At 40.0% G+C, this 24,741-nt stretch overlaps 1 protein-coding gene across 7 annotated transcripts in view; it reads right to left on the reverse strand.

The window, feature by feature from the left end:
• The window catches only part of znf608 (zinc finger protein 608), a 90,467-nt gene that overhangs the window by 3,895 nt on the left and 61,831 nt on the right, over nt 1–24,741 (reverse strand). For all 7 annotated transcript variants that reach the window (XM_043711892.2, XM_043711865.2, XM_043711857.2 and 4 more), the window contains exons 4-8: nt 13,990–14,077; nt 9,112–11,611; nt 5,271–5,688; nt 2,047–2,219; nt 1,163–1,316 (exon numbers count right to left, since the gene is read on the reverse strand). In XM_043711892.2, the coding sequence (XP_043567827.2) occupies nt 1,163–1,316; nt 2,047–2,219; nt 5,271–5,688; nt 9,112–11,611; nt 13,990–14,077 (3,333 nt within the window). The remainder of the gene's footprint in view (nt 1–1,162; nt 1,317–2,046; nt 2,220–5,270; nt 5,689–9,111; nt 11,612–13,989; nt 14,078–24,741) is intronic.

Consider the following 24,741-nt stretch of genomic DNA (forward strand, 5'->3'; position numbering starts at 1 on the left):
AAATACTGCAGCTGGAACTGACAAGAACTGTAACACTGACAGCATAAAATATTGAGTCTGACTGCGGATTTGCTAGATTAAACTACTACCTTTAGTTACACTGTCTGAATGTTAGGAAGCAGGGCAGCTCTGAGCTTGCGTTCTCTGAGAGATACATTTTCACTTTTCCAGCATAAAAATACCGTGAGCACACAAAATTTCATGCCATGAGTTCGTGGCAAATGAGGCTTCAGATCAGCTGCATGCATTGGGAAAATATACCTTCAGCTGGCATGCTTCAGATTATAGTGTCACTGCTCCAGTGTTTATATTACACCAATACCAAGTTATGTTGTTGCTCATTTTTCATGTGTTATCACATCAGTTTCTCCCCTATCCCTTGTCTCCTGAACAGGGTGACTTACTTTATCATTGCCACTGGCTTGTTCCCTTGTACCGTGCCACTATTATTAGCTTAGGCAGTGAAAGTCAGCAACTCATTTAGCTGCAGGAGATGTCCAGGTCACATTCAAGTTTGCTCTTCAGCATGTTTTAATCAAGCATCGGTTGCATTATAGAAGACAGGGTTGAGTTCTCTCTGTATAAACCAGGGGACTTTAAGTCTAATTGTGGCATGCTAACTGTTACATTAGCTACGTACTGCTAACTCAGCACAGATTAGGAATCCAATCTGGGCCCACATCCATGTGGCTCAGCTACGAGGTGCAGAAACATTCTAAATAGCCAGCGACAATTACACCTTTTGAATTATTTTGAAGTCACAGCCAAATTTAATGTGGAGCAAGTTTCTTTTAACTCACAGTTTGGCTCACCTGAAGTTTAAACTATTGAATATCCCACAGTTTAAAAAAAAAATAAAATGTAATTTGGATGTTTGCTAAGAACTCTGTGATGCAATGCCCCACCCACCCACCTCCTTCATGCCTCAGACTAAAAGGACAACTGAGATCAGAAACTTGGAGCATTTAAGGACCAAAATGCGCATCTGTCTGCAAAGCTATTTGTTGGAAAAATAGATGTTAATGATTTTTTATCATCAATGTAACAGATAAACCAATAGGGGAAACTAAAAAACACATTTATAAAACAATAGTTCAAGCATTACAATGTAATAGTCAGCTTTAACAAAATGAAAAACCCAATGGCTCAGTCAGGTTAGTACCTTGATATGGGTCATATTGGCCTGGTATTAGAGGATAGCCCATTCCAACATGCGTGTGGTGATGGGTGTGTACATGTCGCTGTGCAAAAGGTGAATGACGCTCTCTCTCTCGCTCAGCTTCTCTTTCGCGTTCAGGTGCAGCCTTTTCAGCAGGCTACAGAAGAAAAAAATTGCAACGTTTCACAAAAAAAACAGTTTTGCAGAGTCAGGCTAATTACAATATAAATTACCATCTCCGACTCATCGCACCAAATATTTAACTCGTACATATTAATTAAGTCGCTCAACTTAACATTCTACATGCATGCTAATAAAGCAGGAACAAACTTGAAAGGAACCAGAAAGCCATTTTTTCTCTGTTACCAAAGTCATGAAAAGATAAAGGGAGGCATCGATCTATAAAAATGTGGTTGTGATTTACTGAGTAAAGATTGATGAAGGAAAGAGATCCTGATATTTCAGTCTTTTAACAATGCTAAAACCTGAATCAGAAATTACTCCAGGAAAACCAATCAATCAACCTGGAGCTCAGTTGTATGCCAAATATGGACATTTCTATATTGCTTGAAAATATACCCAATCAACATGTAAAGATTGTGGCTTTGGAAAATATTCCTAAAACAAGTTAAAGACATGAAGATCAACCATATGTTGAGAATTGATTGTGACTATTTGAGACTTTATTTCACGTGTCCTCTATGGATCCCTTTATCTGCATGTTTTTACAAATGTGGTACATCAAGCAGGACATGTTGTCAAAGAAAGTCATAAATTATGAGTTTTATATCTGAGTTTATTGCACCACAGCAGTTTTTATGGTGGTTTTCCCTGTGCAGATTGTCATGCTCGAACAATTTTGGCTGACGTTCGGTCACCCTACTCACCCCAGGAGATTTGCTGCGATACTGGTTGGCATGCTGCTGAAGCAGGTCGAGTGCCTTGGATTCAGCCGCTGGTTTAGTGTTCACGTTGGGACTTGTGCTTGATTTCTCTGTTTCCTCACGGCTGGACATCTTCCCATAGACAGGGTAGTGAAACCCAGGAGAGAGGTATGCCCCTGTTTGATACACACAAATAGGTGAAGTCCTCCCAGAGTTTCAAAGAACGCCCTGTTTGAATGCCACCGACATCAAGATTTTTTGTCACAGATCGGGTTTGCGAGCATTCAAAACAGAGGCAGAAGTCAACCATTTGGCCCCTGAGTCAGCTCCACCATGTTACTGAGATAATTGCTGTTCCAGCAAGGTCTGGCAGCATCAGTGGAGATGGAAATGAGTCCAGTGGATTAGGTCTGCTTCTCTCTCCACAGATGCTGCTTGACCTGCTGAGTTTCTCGAGCTTGTATTTTCAGATTTTCAGCATCTGTGGTATTTTGCCTTTACTTCATGGTTGATTTTTTTGCTTCAATTTCACATTCCTATTGACTCGTCATAACCTTTTTATTCCCTTGTCTGACAAGAATCTATCCACCTTTACCTGAAATAAATACCCAATGACCCATATCTCCATTGCCTTCTGAGGGAGAATTCCAGAGCCACATAGCTCTGAGAATATGTTTTGCCTCATTATATTCCAGAAGAGGAAACCCCTAATTTTACATCAGTGACCCCTTCTGACTCACCCTTTCCACAACCACTGGGTTAAGACCATTCAAGATCTTAAAAACTTCAATCAAGTCACCCCCTCCCAGTCTTCTCAACTCCACTGAAAACAAGCCTAACCTGTCCAACATATCCTCAGAAGACAACCCACTCATTCCAGATATCACTGGAGTCAGCTGACTCATGCATTTGAACACCTAAACCTCTCTGCATCTTGGAATTCTGCAGTCATTCTCCATGTAAGAAATATTCTGATTTCTCATTCTTCCTGCCAAAGTGAACATCTTCACACTTACCCACATTATACTCCATCTGTCAGACTTTTGCCATACAACCACCAATTTAAACTCAGAAGTAAGTCATTTAGTCCACTGAATCAGTCCCCCCCCGGGGCAGTGTGCTCATGATTAATCTGGCAATCCTCAACACCACTTTCCTTCCTTTGCTCCCCCCCCCCCCCGACCCATTGATTTTCTCACTGGTTAAAAATCTGTCAATCTCAGCTTTGAACATAATTAATGTCCCAGCCTCTGTGATAAAAGAACTCCACAAATTCACTGCACTCCGAGAGAGGATATTCCATCTCATCTCTGTCTTAAAATGGTGGCTCCCTTACTCGAGAAGTAATGCCCTCTGGCTTCACAAGGGGAAACAATGTTTCCACATCCACCCTGTCAAGTTCTTGGAGAATCTTCTATGTTTTAGTAAGGTTGCCTCTCAGTTTCCTAAACTCCACTGAATACAGACAAGCGCAATCAACTCAATCTCTACTCATTATACAGCCTCTCCATAACCGGCATCAGCCTAGTGAGTCTTTTTTGAACTGCCTCCAATATCAGTATATCTATCCTGAATAAGAGGCTCAAAATGTTCAAAGTATGTGACGCTATGGTCTGCATAGTTTTAGCAAGATTTCCTAATCTTTATACTCCATACTCTAAGAGATAAATGTCAACATTTCACCTGGCTTCCCTACTACCTGATGAACTTGTACAGTGGCTTTTTGTGATTTATACACAAGGAGTTATCGCTTTATGCTGTAGCTGTCTGCATCTTTGTCCATTTAAATAATACCTAGATTTCTCATTAGTTTGCAGGTTAGGTGTAGACATGGGGTTATGGAGATAGAGCAAGATTCTCCTTGGAGGGTCGGTGCAGTCTCAGTGGGCCAAAAGGCCTCTAGCTGCACTTTAGGGATCCTGTGATTCAGCTCCTTTATTCGTCCTGCCAAGTGCATGAACTCACATTTTCCCATATTATATTCCACAGGTGTAGTTTTTGCCCACTCATTAATTGGCCTACATCCATCTACAGACTTTGTGTCACCCATGCCTTCCCACCTACTTTCCCTGTCACTCAGTCTATCTGTATCTGTGTCCTCATTATTTCTTCTTCACAGCATACTTGTCTTCCTACCTATCTTGGTGTTATCTGAAATTTAGCTACCATGTCTTAGTTCCCCTCATCTAAGTCATTGACTCAAGTTGTAAAAAGTTGAAATCCCATCTCAAAGCCCTGCAGGTCTCCACTCATCACATTTAGAGAAAGACCCACTTACACATATTCAGCTTCCTGCCAGACAGCTGTACTTCTTTCCGTCTTAATATGTTACCCCCTACATCATGAGCTTTTATTTTCTGCAATAATCTTTGACGTGACATCTTATCAAATGTATTCTGAAAATCTAAGCACAATACATCTACAGGTTGCCTCCTATCCACAGTGCACATTACTCATTCAATTAAGTCCAATAAATTGACTAAATATGGTTTCCCTTTGCATGCCTCACTCTCACATTTCTATTCAATTACTTTTTCACTCAATACATGCCGAAATCACTGGCTTAATTTGGGCTGTATAATGCTAGGTTCTGTCAGCCCAGCAACGTCTGAGACAAATGGTCACCGAAAGAGCCTGGACAGCAAACATCAGCTGGTTGTTCAAAGTGCATGCACTGAAGCACAGTGCAAATCTCCAGACTTTGGGAATCAGAATCCAACAGCATTAGTCATCACTATATTTACCTCTTGGAAGCCCAGGAAAAGTAAGGCTTGTTGTAAAGCCCTTATGTTTACCTGGCTGAGATCTGCCCAGCTCTGTACTGGGAGTCAAAGGCTGTCAAACATAGGAAAAAAGAGGAGTTGTGGTCACAGTCAGATCAGCCATAAACTTACTGAAGAGCAGTGCAGGCTAGAGGGGCTAAATGGCTTATTTCTGGTCCTAATTAATGTGTTCACATGTACAGTATGATTGTACTGAATGGGAGCCAACACAGGATCCTCTTGGTTTGTTATTCGTAGTTACACCCGGCAATTACTGAGATTTTCTTTCTATTCTTTATCTCTAATATTTTTTTTTCACTTTCAAATTCTCTTATGACCTCAACTATTATGAACCAAAACTTTCCATAACCTTTTGATTCTTCACACATGTATGCAGACATATAAATGACACACTGACAGACAGAGAGACACATGCACCCGCAAGCACACACTGGAATGACCTACCTGGGTAGCTATGCATTAGCACTGGAGACACTGCTCTGTAGGCTGGATCATACATTTGTGAATAAGGATTATAAGCGTGCAGGTATTGAATGTAAGATTGATGCTGATTCATTGGTGATGAGACAGCAACACGAGCTCCTCGAGACTCCTTTGCAATGACAGGAGTCTTACGATCATCAGTTTTATTTTTATGTTCCTCCAGTGAGAGAGACTGCGATTCAGCCCGTTTGGCATCTTTTGGCTCCTCTTTTATGTTAGTTACTCCCATAGGAATATTAGATACATTTCCCTCTTTGCTGGATGCCTTAATTGGACTGTCTTCTTTCTGCTTTTTCTCTCGCTCAAAATCGTCCATTTTTTGCTGTTCCATGTACTTTGGCTGGTAAACATAATGGGGCCATGGTCGGCTATCTGGCTCCTGTGTATAATCAGAGAACATGTCACCGAGATTTCACATTCCATCACCTCATTAAATCCGTGCAATAAAACTCTCCAATTACCTTACACTCTCGCGCACACACTCATACACATTTCTATATTAAACTGAATATAGAAATATAACTGTCTTGCTAATATGCCATGTTCACATTTATTGCTAAATATATAGCAATCAAGCTTCATCCATTGTGCATAAAGGATTCTGCTCACCTCATAGGAATTACCTGGAATGGACTTAAAACTGATTTCTTAAAGCTTTCCATGAAGTATGGAACCGAAGAAATATTTTTCCAATTATGTTTCTTTCTTCTATGCAGATTAGAATCAAGGAGAATCCAATTACAGTCATGATAACTAGCTCATCTGCTCAATCAATACTTAAAGGTCCTTTGGGCACAATTTTATATGAACAACCTATAAACTTTCTGCAGATATCTTGAAACACATTACATAAAAGTGCAACTGAAAGATTTGGACATGTCCTTTTACACCTAAAAGGTGATTCAATCACTATCAGTAATCAATTTAAGCTAGGTTGATTTTCACTAGAAACTGAATCGTAGTGTGTAACTGGAATGCTGTAAACATAGAACAAATTTATTTGACACTAATAATTCAAATAAGTGAACTATCAAAGATTTCATAGAGTAGAATTCCTACAGTGTGGAAGCAGGCCATACAGCCCATCAAGAATGAAGAGCATTCCACCCAGACCCACTCCATCCCTGTAATTCTGCATTTCCTATGACTAATCCACCTCACCTATATATCCCTGTACACTATGGACAATTTAGCATGGACAATCCACCACACAAACATAGGGAAAATGTGCAAACTCCATACAGACAGTCACCCAAGGGTGGAATTGAACCTTGTTCCCTGGTGCTATGACGTAGTAGTACTAACCACTGAGCCATTGTGCCATTCTCAAATCAGCATTCTGATTCTAGGATACAGTGGAGGAAAACAGGCTGCATATCTTACGGCTAACCTCAATCCAAATACCCATTTATCCGTATCACTAAATATAACAGAAACCTATCAGTTAGTAATTAGCATTTTCAGAAGAAAATCTGTGTAGAAACGTTAGCTACCTTTAATGCAAAGGAATTTCCTTGCCAAGAAGTAGAGAATGTCTAGAATTCTCTACCATAGACAGTGTTGAAGCTAGATCACTGAAAATATTTGAAAAGAAAGTAGGTAGATTTTTGAAATATTGAGGAGTTGAAGCCCGGGGAATACCAGCCATGATTTTATAGAATGTGGGATAGGCTTCAGGGGTTGAATGGCCTCCTCCTGCTCCTATAGCTTGCGGTCATATGTTCACTCCTGAAAGATATGGCTAACTTTTACATGATTCTGGATTAGTGGTGCTGGAAGAGCACAGCAGTTCAGGCAGCATCCAAGGAGCTTCGAAATCGAAGCTGCCTAAACTGCTGTGCTCTTCCAGCACCACTAATCCAGAATCTGGTTTCCAGCATCTGCAGTCATTGTTTTTACCTCGTTAACTTTTACATGATACCCACCAATCCTAGACCTTCCTAACCAATGGAAATACTTTCAATCTATCCCATCCTTTTCCCTCCTTAATACCTTGGACACTTGGTGAAATCATGAATTAACCTTCTCATAGTGCTCACTTACAGGCCTCACCTCACTACAACTGGTAGTCACCTAGTAGCAGGAGGGGTCTCATCATAGGAGATGCCTGTGCAAGATTCAGGAGCAGGTTCATCCTTCAAAGACACTCAAAGGCCTGAACAAAGGACCTAGTATTGGGAAGAGAGACATTGCTGAGAACCAGCCCTCCACCTTTGCAGCAAAACCCTATCCCCCACAGTCGCCATGCTGTGATGCCCTTCCTGTCGTCACTCCCCTGTAGTTTTGGTTCCTCGCTGACTGTGGGTGAGTGCATTACTGCCAGTTCCCCACAGTGTGCTGCTGGTCACTGAAGATTATCTCAGTGGGCAGGACTTCTGATTCTTGATCTTTGATCGCCATGAAAGGCCTCTGTTAAGTGCCTGACTGGGTCTTTCTACAAACTACATTAAATCCTCCCCTGAGGAGAGACACAAGACTGGTCACAGCGTTTCAGGTTTGGTCTAAGGCAACACTGCAAAGCTGTGGCATAACCAACACCCCATTTTTTTTTGGTCTCTCTCTAGATATATCGATCATCATTCATTAACCTGTATGATTACATTCTGTAAATGTTCTGACATTTTAATTAACTATGTACATGGACCCCAAAGTTTCTTTGAACCTCAACTGTTTTTAGCTTTTCATTCTCTGTTCAATCCTTTCCAGTGGGTGTGGAAAATCCCACATTTACTTATTTTGAAATCCATTTGCCACATCTCTGCCCATTTCAATTTATTGATATTTCTGTCCACTTCTAGCAACCATGGTTACAAAGTCACTTATCTCTCTGTCATTGTGAAGTTTGAATCTCTCATTCAGTACTTGGGTAATTTCAGTTACAAGAGACTAACTTACAAGCTCTCTGCATAGCTGAAACTGGTTTCCTTACTTAGATGGCAGAATTCTTTTCCAAAAAAAACATCAAACACTAACAGCCTTCAATGCTGACAATTTACTCCACAGCAGGGAAGCATCAGAGACTAGCATCAAACTCATTTCAGCCACTAGTCAAAAAGATGTTTTTCAGCAGAGACTGCAGCACAGAAATCAGGACAAGAGGTTTTCCCTACACTGACAAGTGTGATCCCAGTGGTAATAATTCCATTATGATCAAAAATGAACTCAGTGAACGGGATTTGAAATTGTAATCTTATTTCCTTCCCTTCATCCCATCTTCTCTTTGGGACCAAAGCTTTCAGATGGCTTCATCCTAAACTGCAGAATTCCCTCCTTAAATGTCTCCATCTCTTCACATAACTGTCCACATTTATAAACTGCTGTTACAAACCTTTCACCCAGGCATTGTGGCGTGGCATCAATTCCTTCATCTATTTTCACTTATTGTACTGTAATGTGTTGTGTAGCAATTCTACATTGAAGGGATTTTACAAACACTGTAAAATGTACGGCAAACGTTTTTTTATTAACCAGCACCTGATGGGATGTGCCATTTGGTCAAGTGGTCGACATAATCAATGTAAAAACACACATTAAAAAATAGAAATGTAATGCAGGGGATATACACATCAGTTAATTTCAGGATATGTCATTTAAGTAAAACTTTCCAGCACAGAGCTTTTCATTCTCACCCCGAACTGACTACTCAGGCATCGTGATAATACAGTAAACTTTGTGGTACTTAAGTATATAATTTTGGCTGGTTTATTGAGAGTGCCTGTTCATAAAGTGCCGATTAAAACAAAGCTTGCTTTAATTTTATTCACCCTGACCTCAACTTCAAGCAACAAAAACTTAAGTTTACCTGTTTAAAGCGGATGGTGGGGTCCACTCCTGTCTGCTTCATAGAATCCATCACAGATTTCATTTCCACCGCCTCCTTGATGAGCTGGTGATTCTCCATTTGCTTGGCTTTAAACCCGTCCATTGTCAGTTGTTGTTGCTGCTGCAGAGGCTGAACGTGTGATTTCCCTAGCTCATCTGCTTTGTTAGCGATACCAGGTTTTGAGGAATCTGACAGCAAGAAGGGATCCTTAGCTTTTGTGCTACTTTTGTTTGGCTCAGGGGTAGAAGGGGCTTTTGAGATTGTGGCGGTTGGAATATTTTTCTGTTTTAATTCATCTTTTCCCAGATCCTTCTGCTGCCCTTCACCTTTTCTTTCATTATCTCTACTCAACTGCTGCAGTTTCTGCTCTGCAAACCGCTGCTCCTCATAAAATTTTTCATATTGTTGCCTGTAAGAAGGGTTTGTCATTATTGATTTCTGGTCAACGTAACATAAGCCATATGCATATTGTCCATAATACAGTGACTGAGCAAGTGCTGGATGTCTTTGTGTAATAACAGATTGGTGCTGAGCCTGGACATTTACTGCACTTGTGTCACTTTTTTTAACATCCAAAACCTCCACCTTCTCCTTTTTCTCAGCATCTTCATCTGCCTCTTTTTTCACTTTGATGCTCTGGGCTGAAGAAAGATTTCCAGTCGTGGCATTACTGACCTGACTAGGGTGCATGTAATTAGGAGAATAGTAAGGCTCGTAACCATGGTAAAAAGGTGAATGAGTCTCTTTACTTTGTGCTGGCTGAGAAGAGGCTGAGGAATGAGTTTTTACAATAGTCTCCTTGGAGGAAATTGTATCTGCAGGAGAATTAGTCTTTGACCTTGCACCCTCTGACCTGCTGTCAGAGCCACCATCATCAGCAGCATCAGAAATATCAGAGTAAGCCGGGCTGTTTGTTTTGGTAGCGGTCCCATCACCACCATTTTGTGTTAAAACATGCAATGGTGTCATGGGAGATTGTCCATTAACCAGACTGCTGCATTCCAGCCTACAGGCACTCCCAATAGAAGGGCTGGGTGCATTGTCTGTGAATGTGTAAACCTTATCAGCCTCGGCTTTTATGCTGGCCATTCTGCTCTCCTGAGAGTCACATAAACCATTCACAAGCACTTCATTTTTATTGAGATGCTCTTTTAAAAAATGTGCAGTCAGCTCTTTTGCAGAAGCCTTTAAATCCTCAGGTTTCCCGAGCTTCGAGTCCATCTTGGGGCTGACTGTCTCTTTACCTTCTTTGTCTTTCAGCTTTCGCTTCTCTTTCTTCTTTTTATCCTTGAGGGAGGACAGAGCTGGGTTTACCACGCTAGGTTCTCCCATAATTGTAGGCTTTGGTTGAATAGGTTTCAGCGGTGGACTCTTTGGTGTTGCCTGGACAACTGTTGTAGTCAGAGAGGGTAGCCCTGGTATTGTTCCTGCAGTGGTGGTTGTGAATGTTGCTGTGGGAATAGCAATCAGCTGTGGTGGGGGAGGAGCCGGAGCAATTGGCCTTGTTGTTTTAGGCTTTGATAACGTTTTGTCCACTTTGCCATTGTTGCTCTTTTTCCCTTTTTCTTTGTCACCCATATTTTTCTTATCTATGACCCCTTCCACTTCAAGTTTGGGCATTTCTGAAGCAGACCCACCATCAGGAACTGAGCAGCTTTCCAAAGCTGCAGTCATGTTGGAAATCACAGGAAGATTATTCAGGTCGTTATGCAGTCCTTTCCTTTTACTAGCATTCTTCCCAGATTTAGAGTTGACTATTGGGCTCTGGGCAGCGTTAGCCAAGTCTTTGCGGCCCTTTGGTGTCCCTGGGGTGCTAGTGATAGGTGACGGAGGAGCTTTCATTGGATCGTAACTCAATCCACTGGCAGAAAGCAAGCTGCCATTTCCTGGCTCAGCAGGTTCAACACCAATTGCCACGTTACTCAAAGCCTCTTCACAGTCTGACATTTTGTCTTCAATGTCCGGCTCAAATTCCAATTTATTCTCAGGATCTAAATGTGCATGAGCCTGGTGGTATCGCAAACCATTGATGTGCTTGTACTTCTTACTACAGTTTGGATGGGGACAGTCAATTAATACGGGAGAAGAGCAACCTTGATCCACAAAAGTAGTCTCGGGCTTCCCCTGTGGGGTGGTTGGAGTGCTTCTCGAATTTGTACGGACCCTCTTCCCGGACTTGGTATCCTCGGAGCTGGAGTTCAGGTCCAACTCCATGGGTGGCTTGTTCTTCCTTTTGGTAATGGGGGAAGGGCTGGTTTTCACATCCTCCATGGTACAGTTGGGGGGTGTCCTACGCCCGCTCGTGTTAAGACTCCCCCGCCGACCTTTCCCATTCGCCCCGCCTCGGTTCTTGCTTTGCATGCCCCTGGACTCTGTAAAACTGGCTTCATTCATCGGAGCGCTAGCCACAGACCGCGCCCTTTTCCCTCGCCCTCGGCTGGCTCGCATTTCAAAGTCACTCGTGGGCGATTCACAAAACCTGTGGAACATAAAGTACACTTCAGGTTAGTATTAGCCAGAATCGTGAACGTTTGTAGCTCAGTCAAAAGTAAATGAGGACCAATAAGAAACAGAAAAGTGACCGTTAACACAACTTCCTTTTCATTCATTCACAGGGTGAGGGTGTTGCTGACCTGAGCAGCTGTTCCTAATATCCTCTGAGAAGATGGTGGTGAACTGCCTTCTTGAGCCGCTGCAGTCCATGTGGTGTCAGCATACTCACAGTGCTGTTAGCAAGCGGGTTTCAAGAATTTGATCTGCTAACTATGAAGGAACTGTGTTACAGTTCCATATAAGGATAGTGTGTGGTTTGGAGGAGAAATTGCAAGTGATGGTGTTCACATGTATATGTTGCCTATGTCTTACTAGGTGTTAGAGGTCATGGGTTTAGAAGTGCTGCCTAAGGAGCCTTGTTGCAGTGCAAGTTGTAGATGGTAGACACTGCTGCTGCTGTGCATTGCTGGTAGTGGGAGCAAATGTTAAAGGTGTTAAACAGGGTGCCAGTCCAGAGGGCTGCTTTGTCCTGCTTTGAGTGTTGTTGCAACTGCATTCATCCAGGTAAGATGGGGAGTATTCCATCAAAGTGCTGCCTTGTAGATGGTGCACAGACTCTGGGGAATCAGAAGGTGAGTTACTCAACACACAATGTCCAACCTTTGACATACTCGTGTAGTCACACTGGTTTCATGACTGATTCAGGTCAGTCTCTGGTAACTTCCAGGATGTTAAAATTTAGAAGTTCAGAAGAGAAATGCCAGCAAGGTGCCCCATATGTTTTCAGATAATGATTTTATATTAGATTGCAAATGAATGGTCAAAAGAAGATGTTTGCAATAATACGCTTTTTTTAAATATAAAGGGCTCCCTGAAGACTCATCAATTTCTATCAAATCCTGATAGGAAGACTGAATAGTCGTGGGATACAGGCTAGCTCTTTTAATCCGGGAATCACGTACAAAGTCAATTTTGGCTAAAAAGACGAATGATCCCACTTTTGTCTGTTAGGTCATTATATTGAATGAGTCTGGCTAATTTCAACACTGGGACTACCTTACAATAGAAACATTATTGCTTTATAAATGGCAGCCACACATGCTGAATTAATGGAGCTGAACCAGATAAGGAAAAGAAGGAAAGAAACCTTGGATTAATTACAGACAAATAACAATACACATAAAATGTTTAGCATTATGTCTAAGATTAGTAGAGTTATAATTCTGAGGCTGTTATGCAAAACTTTGACTTTATTATGGTCAGACTGTGCCTTGAATATGGCACTCAGGTTTGTCATTAACAGAAGAATCACAAAGCTAATCCCAGAGGATAAAGTATGTAGGCAATTTAGAAAAGCTTGAATTCAACCTTCAGTTGAAAAATACAGGCTATTTACATTTCCAAATTGATGAAAAAGGTAAGCAATGAACACAACTGAAAGTGAAAATCAAAATTGCAGAGCAGGGAAACAAAGGCACAAACGAGGGAAATGCAAATTCAAAATTGAGGTCAGGAAGCACTTCTCAGTCCAAAGTTCTTCCAAGTAGGGCAGTAAGGTCAAAACCCGTGCATCATTCAAAAATCCATTAAATCAGAGTGATAGGGTGGTTTAAGTGTTAATGAATATCAATTGAGTGTTAATTGTATTCAAGTGAGAGACATTAATTGGAAACACTCCTGTGTTTTTAATATATGAAAGGGCCACGATGTGAAATGTGTGTCCCTGTATTCACTTAAAGGGTTTTATTTAAAAGATCAGACACCAATGCCCTATTTTTCACTAGCAGTTTATTCAACCTTTAACAGTTTTCCATGTAAGAACAAGATAGATGGGTTGAATGGTCTCTTTTATCTTTCGAATACATATTCGGTATGAAGTTTTAATCAATCTGTTCAGAAATGTTGTGAGACACTTACTGAAGAGGTGGGACTTGAACCTTGTGGCCCACTACTATGATGCCCTCACATGCTTGGTACCATGCTCTATTGACGACACAAAAGTTACCAGCAACTAGGAGCTAGGGATATGCTTTCTCCATGTAGGATATTACAACCAATTGGGGCAGAAGGCCCAGGTTAATTTCTGAACAGTTTGATTAAAACAACTGCATTAGCACTAGTAAAACTCTTCAAAATTGTGATTTGGAAGAGCCGATGTTGGACTGGGGTGGACAAAGTTAAAAACTGCACAACACCAGGTTACAGTCTAACAGGCATCCAAATAAACCTGTCGGACTATAACCTGGTGTTGTGCGATTTTTAACCTTCTTCAAAGTTGGGACAATTTCAGGTTGTGCCATGTTGAAGTCTAAAATCCTTCTCCAATTTGCATTAGGATTTCAAATACCTTGAAAGCAGGCTTACCTTGGAGGTGCCCAGTCATGTTTAGTGCAGTCCAGAAGTGTCCCAACATATGTTTTATTTCGCCAAGTCACATTTACCACTAGAACACCTGCAGTAGATATGAGAAAAAGAGAAGTATTTTTTTAAAAATCCAACATCTTTACAATGGAAGTCCATTTTACCGTTTCCAGTCATGCACTTAATGCACATTTGTTTCTGTGGCTGTGGTTTTGCTTTCTTCCTCTTTCTGGCTTTGCTGACCTCAAGTCAAGACCGACAGGAAATTGTTTTTTTTAAGTGTGTAATCGAGATACGGCTGACAGAAGGAAATGGTTCTTGCCACGTCCTGCTGTAAAACGGCAACACTCACCTCTTAATTTTTGCTGTTATTACACGTAATTGCTTTTGCTTGGCAAGCTGCCAGCACACACTGAGTCATGCTGCAGAACTAAAAAGCTCTCTGAGTTGACCATAAGCAATCTGTGAACTTTTCCTTTTTGGGTTCTTGGTGAATGAAGAGATGGGTGGGGTGGGGGTGGGGTGGGGGAGGGGGGTGTTTGGAGAAAGGGAGTTATGAATTAAAAACCCAGTCAATGTTGCTACATGATGATGATTGTATAATGCAGCACAATTAAAAATGGCAGGAGGAGGATATGGGATTTATGTAAATTTAATCTTTCCCCAACAGAAAGATGTGCATCAATCAATTAGACACCTCCTCAAAGCTTTAATTCACATTTCCTTCCTTCGATGTCTGAATTCTTGCCAGAAAAAAGGTTATTTTTCTTCTCAAACAAAATCCATGCAAGTAACTCAGTTGCCAAATGATTTTAAATTGACTCCTGCACAAATTACAACTCAATGCAAAATTGTTCGTTTCAAATTATGAATTTAAAGTTGAATGCTGTGAACACTGTTATACACAAATTCTGGGAGAGTAAATAAATGGCACCCAACGTAAGACCCATCACTGGAACTATTTTTCTATGAATTAGCTTTCCTTCATTGCCTAAACGATACACAATGTTAGTTTGCTGGTGTTTAAATTTACATAAATCCCATATCCTCCTCCTGCCATTTTTAATTGTGGTGTATAATACGATTGTCATCATGCAGTAACATGGACTCTGGGTTTTTATTTATCTACTCAATTAGAACTACATATCATCATTTGATATGATTTATTTTTCATATCCCCTTCACCACTCTGTGGGTTTCTTGCAAACAAATGAAGCTCTTCAAAAATGAAGAGGAGAAAAGTCAAGGACCAAATGATTTCTCGTCAGTTTTTCCTTACCTGTACATGTACAGGATAAATTTTTCAAAATAATCTCAGCACTGACAACACATTTCTCCTTATACAGTATGGAATGTAAACTAATTTATATTTCACTCCTACCATAAGGTTTGACCTTTTTTCACATTCAATTACAAACAAATATTTTAAATTTTATTTTAAAAGTATGCATTTTGTCAGAAGACATCAAAACTACCTTTATAGCCTTCAGTTATCGAGAGTTTAATCTGTACTGAATAAAACCACAAAACATCTATCTTACACTGCAGTCACGTGGAACAAAACAGATTTCCCAGCTGGGTTTCCAAGGGCCTGTAAGCAGAACAATCCTACAATTTAATTCCCCAAATGACTGACAAAATGCTACTGTGGAGAAAAACCTAAACATACCAGTATTCTTATCTCTACGTGACACTGGTGCATATTACTAGGTGAGAAAACAGGTCCACTATATACTGTATTACAGTAAAACAGTATTGTGACTGCAATCAACTTTTCTACTACTGTCCATCCCCCATAAAGAAAAGCCCCCCATCTGGAAATTCTATGAAATAGGGCATTCTCAGACTACTTGGCCTTTTTTCCTCCTTTTACAATACTAGCTATGGTATCACAGAACTCTCAGCTGCGTTAAATTCTTGAACATGTCAACAATATTTACAACACTAATGCATTTGTATCGCCAGAGGGTTTTTTTTGTCTCTCTCTCTCCCTGGACCCATCCCAGAGATTGCTAGTTCCAGTCACTACTGACTGCAGCAGCGCAGCTGTGGCAACAGAGAGGAGAAAAACTCAGAATACAAACATATAATTAAAATACCCACCACTCCCCCACCCCGCTAAAAAAAAGCTTTAGAATTTTGAAGAGAAAGGGACAAGCAAGTCCTTTCAGAGCTGCGGCAATAAAACCGTGGAAGACGAAAGACCAGTGAAGACACTTAACATTTGTCTGCAGTGAAAGTCTTTGTTTAAGCATTTCCCTTCAGGGTTTTGTGTTGCCAAACCAAAGGAGCCACTTCATTGGCTTGCTCCTGTTGCGAGCGCTGCAAGCTGATTGGTTCCTCCTCAGCTTTGCAGCACAGAACACAAAGAGAGAAGCTTTAGCAAAGAGATGGGTACCTTGGAGAAAACACTGCAGCACCATAAGCTGAACAATACTGTTTCTAGGCTTTCAAAAAAAAACCCAAATGAGAACCTGCAAAGAAATTTACTTTTCCTTCATCCCTGACTTAAAGGCTGCCCTGTCGCTTTTGGAATCACATCAAACATGAATATAATGGCTAATAGTTCAATCGACCAAAGAAGGCATAAAAAAAGAATCGGTTTGATCAATTGGAGCCTGCTGCCAAAACTCATGCATCAAATTAACCTTTCCTCACATGGATACGGCTAACGATAAATCAACACTCCACAAACCAGCACCTTATCCAAATCGGAGATTTTCCACAGAAACCAGCAAGCCTGCAGCTTATTGTTGGAGGAGCTGTGCCAGGTCCGGAATTCCAAATATCCTCACGTAAACAGCCTCTGACCTTCTCTTTTTAACTGCTAGGTTACTGAAGCATGCTGCATGCCGCCATGGCTTTTTAACCACAGGACTCATAAAAATTACACTGTTAAATTACAGCCATGAACACCATACACTGAGGCCCTGTCAGAGCTCCACTGAACACTTTCAATCTGTTTGCTATGACAAATTTAGCAGCGGAGTGCAGTAAAGAATCCTTTCGTAGCTCACAGACCAAACAACTGTAAATGCCTCTCAGTATTTAGATAATGTCAAGACAAATAAAGCTTCATGGAAAAGTGCAGGCTGCCAAGCTTGTCCGGCTTTCCAAAAGGCAAATAAGAACCGACTACCAAAAACATGTTTTTCTTTAGTGACAGGCTGCACAAGGTGTGGAGAGTTTACAATGTTTTTCAGATGTGGAAACAAAGCACCAACTTCACTGACATCAAAGTTACTTTTGGCTGACAGTTCTGTGCACTGGATGAACAATGGGCCTGTGTCCCATTGCAAAGGACTAAGTTTTTAAATGTGAACTGGTAGTGGGTGGGCATGATAAATACTCCTAGTTAAATGCTGTGTAAAAGCAAGGGAATTAACAGAGTGTAGGATCTTACTTTTTTTGTGATGGTGGAACAAGGTACAGCAAAAGGTAACTTGGAAGCAGCAATATCTCATACATTTAGCCTGGTGGCCTGTTGGACTACAGAAGAATTTGAACAAATGAGCAACACATTTCCTACTGCTCAAAAGTATGTTACAGTAAACCTGCTTCAGAAGATGCAGACATCTGAATTTGTCCCCAGCACGGACTAGGTTTGTCAAGAGTTTCACAAGTATTAATTTCAGCATTGTGATTGTTGCCACCAACAGGAACAGGAACAGGAACATAGCATCAGTTCCGACCGCAGGCATCAGTTGCACTATTGAACCCCAGCTCCTCCCTACCCACCTCCCACCTGCTACACTACTCCTTCCCACTCCCTGTTACTTGTGTTTTTCAGGAAATGGACAGCCAGAAGGAAGAGCCACTAAGAAGGAGTTGAGGTTTGGGGGTCAAAGCAGAGTGTGCAATGGAGCAGCAGGAACTGGTGAAGAGAGTGGGTGATGAAGAAAGTAGTGAACAGTTTGGGCTAGAGTACAGATCAGGACAGAGAGGTAAAGGAAGCAGTAGACAGTACTGAGCAGGTAAATTCATGACAAGGAGGAGGAAAAGGGGAATTAATAAAGGGAATTAGCAAATGTAGTCTCATTTGAATATACTTTAGGATTACCTCATAGATGCAAGTGTAATATCTTTCAGAGCATGTAAGAGTGCAGGTAAGATGCAATCACTGCAAGACAAGTGACTGGAAACTTCTTGGAAGTCATTTGTGCTGAGCATATCTTTAGCTGCATTTCCTTGCTGCCAACCTTCACTACAGCCTGGGAACAGCTTGGGGATGGGAACTACTGAAGTCACGAATCTCTACTCTGTTCAATGTACTCTTTACAGAATGTCAAGAAAACTCCATTGTTAGGCTCGGACCCCTGTCCCGAGGACGCAGCTTGGTTTCTGGCCATTCTTGTTAAAGTGACGTTGTAGAATTGCTATGGATTTTAGGAGCCTGCATTTTGTATCAACCAGACTAAAGATGCTGTATTGAAGATTATAGGTCTGCGTAAACTAAAGGTAGTAGCAGGAGCAATCTGATTTGACAAATGTAAAATATCACATTAAAAAAAGCATAAATAAGTGTATTTATATTATTTTATATTTCTACCAATATACTATGTAAGCCCTCTAAGAACATTGCAGATATTGCTCTTATACACTTAGGTACTAAATAATTGTCTGGGCAGAACACATCTAACATGAAGATCAGACGTCTGGAATTAAGCACACCTGCCCAAATGTTCAAATGGAAAATGAATGCCATACAGCTCGTTGCAATTGTGAAAGGCTAGCATTGGTACATGTGGATGCCTCATGTCTTGTATGACTAATGGTTCTTTAAGAACTGCAGGAGTTCCTTATAAAAGTACAACACTCTTAAATATAATTGTGCTGCACAGATCTGAACCTTTAGGTTAGAAAAATGTCAATTATTGCTCAGAGTCAAACTATATTGAGTACAAAGTGGTGATTAGTAACCCCTTGTAATGCTGAGGACAAAGCTTATCTGAACAAATAATGTGTTGCAGTATAGTGGAGGGCAACAGCACAAGGAGAAATAGAACGAAACACTTTATGCTCTGGTACACATCATGCTATAAATTGTAGGGCTGACTCTGTCATTTGTCTTTTGTGAAAGGATGGATGAACACTACTAGATTATTACTGATCGGCTCATGACTACATCTGTTCATGTACTAAAAACAGAAGGGGAATTTTTGAGAATAATCTGACACAGTAGATGTTTTACTTACAAGGGGTACACACATTAATGTTTAGAAAAAAAATTACATTTACTTTCACTGTTTTTCGGGCTTTGAAAACTGTGAAGTGAGTTTCTGGTTTGATAAAAACATACCTAATGACAGACGTTTCTGTCACTTAAAGCTTAAGAATTGGACTGCATATTGACATTTAGGGAAAGAGTGAATTTTAATAGGAAAACTCTTGCAGTTCTAACAGTAGAAGGCATACATCGTACATCAAGGCAGGATTTCACAATAGGAAACAGCTTCCTAAAATCTCAGCAGACTCCTCAAACGAGCACTACTTGCAAGTTCCCAGGTGAATTCCTAAATTTCCTTCCTAAAATTGCCATCTTTGAGTTTTAGAGAGGGAAATTTTATTTAGCCAGGCTTTCCAATCGTCATGCACAGCCAATCATCTCACGACTATGCATGGACATACAGTGCAACATCAGCAGCTACCAAATTGTGCAAAAGCATGATTGAATAACATTTACTTTTGCTAAAGATCTGAACTCAGTTATATCTCAGAGAATATCCAATTTCAAGGAAAATCAGCAAGTGACAAAGTTCCAGTCTTAATAAACACTCAAAAATGCAAGCAACCTCCACCTTCTGGTTAATATATTTCCTATTATCTTTAAATTATGAAACAGGACTCTATTTGCAGCCCTCCAGGACAATGAGGGTCATATCTATTTGACAAAGTCTGCGTCTACCCATCTCAGCCTGTATCATGTGAACAAATGAAAAATTGCCACCAGCCACCAAAGCAACATTTGTTAAATTTCAGCACAGTCCCCTCCCCCACCCTTGTCTGTTATTTTCATGTGAAACTTGTTCTCAGCTGCAGAGAATACTGTATCCACTGAAACAAAACTCCAAAACATAAAACAAGGAAGAATGTTTGCCTCTGGGGACTTTGTGTTCCAATGCAGTGAGATTTTCACCATTGTCATATCTTTGCAGCCTTTGTTGTGCAGCTTGATGTGTAATATTGATCAAAAAAAATCATTGCAATGCTACGAAAACTATACTCAAGCTTATTCATTGCTTAAAGCATAGAGACATCTCTCAGTGGTTCACTAACGTCTGACTTTAAAGAAAGAGATATGCCTTAACACTCTCCCAATTCATATCCATTTGCAGCCATTTATTTTGTGGCAAGAGATTGAAAACTGTAAAGAAGACATGGAAACTTTTGAATGTGGACGTAATTATCAAGTTAAATTATCCCTTTTCTGCTACAAGATCAACATTCCCTAATCACTTGGTTGCCATATCGAAATAAACACACAATCACTGCGCCAACTTACAACTAGAAAGTACGATTTGTTTGTGTCTCAGTATTCTGAATTAAATTCAGATTCTTGCTAAGTATATTACAAGTGTGCTTGAGAGAAACCTATAAAATTGATGAGCAAGATCTATGGTTAATAATCCATATCATATCATTAAAAATTGCATTAATATATATTGAAAGCTTGCTTTTATTCTACAAGTATCACATCTTTTTAAGATATTCTCAAGTGTCTTATGCGCAATGGATGACATTTTCTGTGCAGCAATCACAGTATTTTTATTCACTGGCATAGCCATCCATTTTCACACTGAGAGGCCCCAGAAATACCAAATGAGAGAAATGACCAGTTGCCCTGGTGGACAATTCCTGGTGGACATCAAAAACTGCCAGTTCTGGACTTGTGCGTAACATGCATGTTAATAGGTAGATGGATTTGAACTTCAAATCTGATGTTACAGCTGCATTGTGCAAATTTACAAAGGCCTTTATGTAAATCATTATTTAAACAGTCCTGTCACAGATTGTGAGTCTTAATTTAGCAAATGCGTTCAATCGTAATACAGCGTAAAAGAGCAAACAAAAAATAAAACTGCAAATTAAGAATACCATTACATCTGCTTGGATGACAGTAATTTTGGTTTATTTTACATCCTCTTTTGGCAAACTAAACCGGAAAATGTTGTTCAAATTACACATTGTCCAGAATTTGGTACATCCTTGACAAGGACACACACCCAAAACATGGGGTTCTGGAACAAGAATTTAGACAATGCATGTCTTCAGGGAGGTAGTCTTGTAAATTCAAAGAGAAGTTAAACTACAATAGTGCTTCTTAAAAAAAGTCACATTGCAACAGCAAAGCACAATGGTATTTTTGTGTTTCTCAAAACTTGTGCTAAATGCCACTCCGAAATGAAACCTGCTACAAGAGTTTTGGCTTGTCCCCTATACAGTTCAAGGCCTTTCACCATCAGTTGTATTCTTTCATTTCAAGAGCTGACCTTTCAACTTTTTCTTGAAGGTCTTCCACTCTCTGTAAATCACACACACAATTAAATATCAATATCCTATCCATATTAATAAGCCTTATTGTGCTCCATGGATGAGTGGGAAATGGTACCATGGCTGAGGCTGCCCCTCCTCTATTCCCACTGCAATATAAAAGCCACAACCGCCCTTTCTTACAGCCTTTCCTTACTTCTACAAGGCTGCACATCAATTATCATGAACACTCACATGCAGGGCTTTCATCGCCTCTGTCATGGTTGCTTCCTGCAGCTTCATTAATTATAGGATCACTGCAACTGTTTATTGTAAGAGATTTTGTGCCATTATCCGTCAAACCAATGCTTCCAGGAGCTGAATCTTTTCTCTCCCTCACAACCAAATTCAGTACTGCTGTTACAAATGTCTTCCAAACAGACATATACCTAAATACATATCAAGCCTTAACAGATCGTGTACAATGTGAGGAAGGAGATTTAAGTATTTTAAGTTTTTAAAGTAAAATGTCTACCCCGTGATTGAAGTGTTATTGTTCCAAATAGACAAAAACAAGTCATGTTTTCTAACTCTGCTCCTTAACTATTTCTTAACTTGTCAATCTGACCGTTAAGACTTAAAGACTCTTACATCCTGCATGTCACTATCTGGTGAATGTGACTTTTTGCAGTGATGTTAAGTCATTTATCAGAATACAACAAGCTATCTAAATGCCTTCCCCTTGTGCATCTTCACAGGAAACATACAAAAATCAATAAGTTGGACAAATTGTTTCAACAATCTTAATATTTTGACACTTGTTTTTTTTAAAATAAAACTTCTTTTGAAAGCCTTGTTTACGAAAATAAATTCTGGAACATGACACTGTTTATAGTTCCAGAGCTACAAGGGTTCATAGATTCCAACATGCCTGAAAGCCCATTAATGTCTTTTTTAAAATGCTGTACAATTTGTGCCAGCCCCAGGCTCTTTTTCAATCAGTTCCAAATGAAACAAAAAGCATTCATAATTCCTCTTGGCACCCAGCTGCTGTCTTCCTAAATCAGCACTCTCTTAACCAGCTCTTTATTAACATTGCCAAAGAAATAACTTCTTTTAAAATGCAATGCCTTGCTGACCACAGACCTAAAATCATATTTATCTTTAATACTACAAAACCAAATACAAAAAAAAGCCTTTTATAGAGTCATAATGTACAGCATGGAAACAGACCTTTCAGTCCAACTCATCCATGCAGACCAGATATCCCAACCCAATCTAGTCCTTTTATATTTCAGAAAACTTTCTTACGTGCTATTAAACTGCAAACCTCACCATGTTGTAACTTTTAAAGAAAGGTCCTGCCTGGTTGTTCAGGTAGATGCAACAGATCCCAGCAGCGGAACTTCCCTCTGACCATCGCCAACGTTTATCCCTCACCCACCAGAAGAATTAGCATTAGATTTTATTGTCATGTGTACTCAAGTACAGGGATACAAAAGTGTAAAAAGTCGCCACTCCCAGCACCATCTTAGGTACAAAGGTACCTAGATACAAAACCATTGGTAGAAAAAAATAAAGTTAAAAGTTAAACAGGATGCAGATTAACTGGTTATTTATCTCCTAAATTTTGTGGGACCTGCTGTACAACTTATCTGCTGCAGTTGCCTAAGTTACAACATTTGCACTTCCAAAGTAGTTCATTGGTTGTGTAATGCTTTGGGATCACATCAAACTGTGAGAGGTAGCATAAAAACTCAACCTCTTTCTTCCAATGGCCTTCATCATTCGAGTATTTCTACAAACAACCTCTGCTTTTCCCTCTTTTGAACAGTCTAATCTCTCCCATTACTTGTGAAAAATGTTCAGAAAACATAAAAGTGACTTATGATGCTCCTAATTATCAAGATTTTGCCCAGGTAAAGAGAGGGTAATGACAGATAAATCAGTAGATTTGAATGGGCTCATATTGCAAGGTTATGGACATTACTGAAATGGTAAGGAAAGGAGATTATCAAGTACATTTTGTTCACTAATCTCCCCTAAATCCACAGTTTTAAGTCATAATTACACTCTTAGATGAAAGTCGCCAAACAGCTGTATTTACCATTTCAACAAGAGTTTAAAGTGAAAACAGCTACTGTGCATGCTTTATTTTGCTTTCAACAATGGTCTGGATTGCACATCAATGCCAAGAAAAATTCGTTCAAATGCTGTGTCTTTTCCTGTATGCATTTGTTTAAATAAAAGTCAATATTAGGTATGCAATGGACAGTGCTTTACCATGCTACAGTCCCTTATGCCTTGCATTCCAAAGTTCTTCATCCTCAGCATAAAATTGAACTACAAGTGCTTCAATCATGTGCTTAGAGACCAGAGCTTTTCTGTAAACAAGACTAATGGAGTGCAACTAATAGACTTCTCCCGGAGCGTGGTTAGTTAACAGAGTCTTTGTCAGCACTCACTGATGCAAAGTCGCCTTTTGCTTGGATAGTAGAAAAAGCACTATTCCTAGAAAAGCCTTCAGTTTGTTGGTTACAGATTGACTTGCCTGAATATATGTCAGCATTATACAATCAACACCTATCTTCTTCATAGAACACATGTACAATTCAAAAACTCAACTCTAGTTACCACAGTCTCCCCCAAGTTCATAGGCAGTACAATTTAATACTATAGTGTTAATTGACCATTTATCTCATACAATGCAATTGGGCAGATTTTGTTTTGCAGAACAACCAGTCACTTCAACCCGATCCTAGCAGTAACAATGCTCAAATGAGGTTTGGAAATGGTGGGATGAGCAAGCTTGATCAGTATCATGTTTCTCAGGGTAGATATTTTCTAGTCAACTTGTTCACAGATATTATTCTACACTTTCCTGGCTGGGTAGTAAGGACACTACCATTACACCACAATAACCTGCTATTTCTTACTATATTTGGCTGCTCCAAGATCTTTTATATTACTTACTGTGTGCCAAATGCTATAGCATACTTCCTGCCCAGCTTGATAAGTCTTATCATACATTGCTTGGAAGGTCCCCACTGCAGCAATATCTTGAGCTAAGCTTTACATGTTAATTGATATCCAACCCTCAGCTAACTGTTCAGAAAATGCTGAATTCTGGCTAAATCTTCCAGAAGATTCAGATCTCTAAGTCATATTTTTCTTGGTTTTCAATTTGAATTTACCATCAGCATAGATATTGGAAGGTCTCTAGTCTTGCATATTGTGGGCCAAGGATCCTGTGCTATTTTTGATGTATTCATGAAACAAGCTGGA

The sequence above is a fragment of the Chiloscyllium plagiosum genome, unplaced genomic scaffold (genome assembly GCF_037043375.1).
Source record: "Chiloscyllium plagiosum isolate Xiang-an unplaced genomic scaffold, Cpla_swu_hap1 HiC_scaffold_2, whole genome shotgun sequence".
NCBI lineage: Eukaryota > Metazoa > Chordata > Chondrichthyes > Orectolobiformes > Hemiscylliidae > Chiloscyllium > Chiloscyllium plagiosum.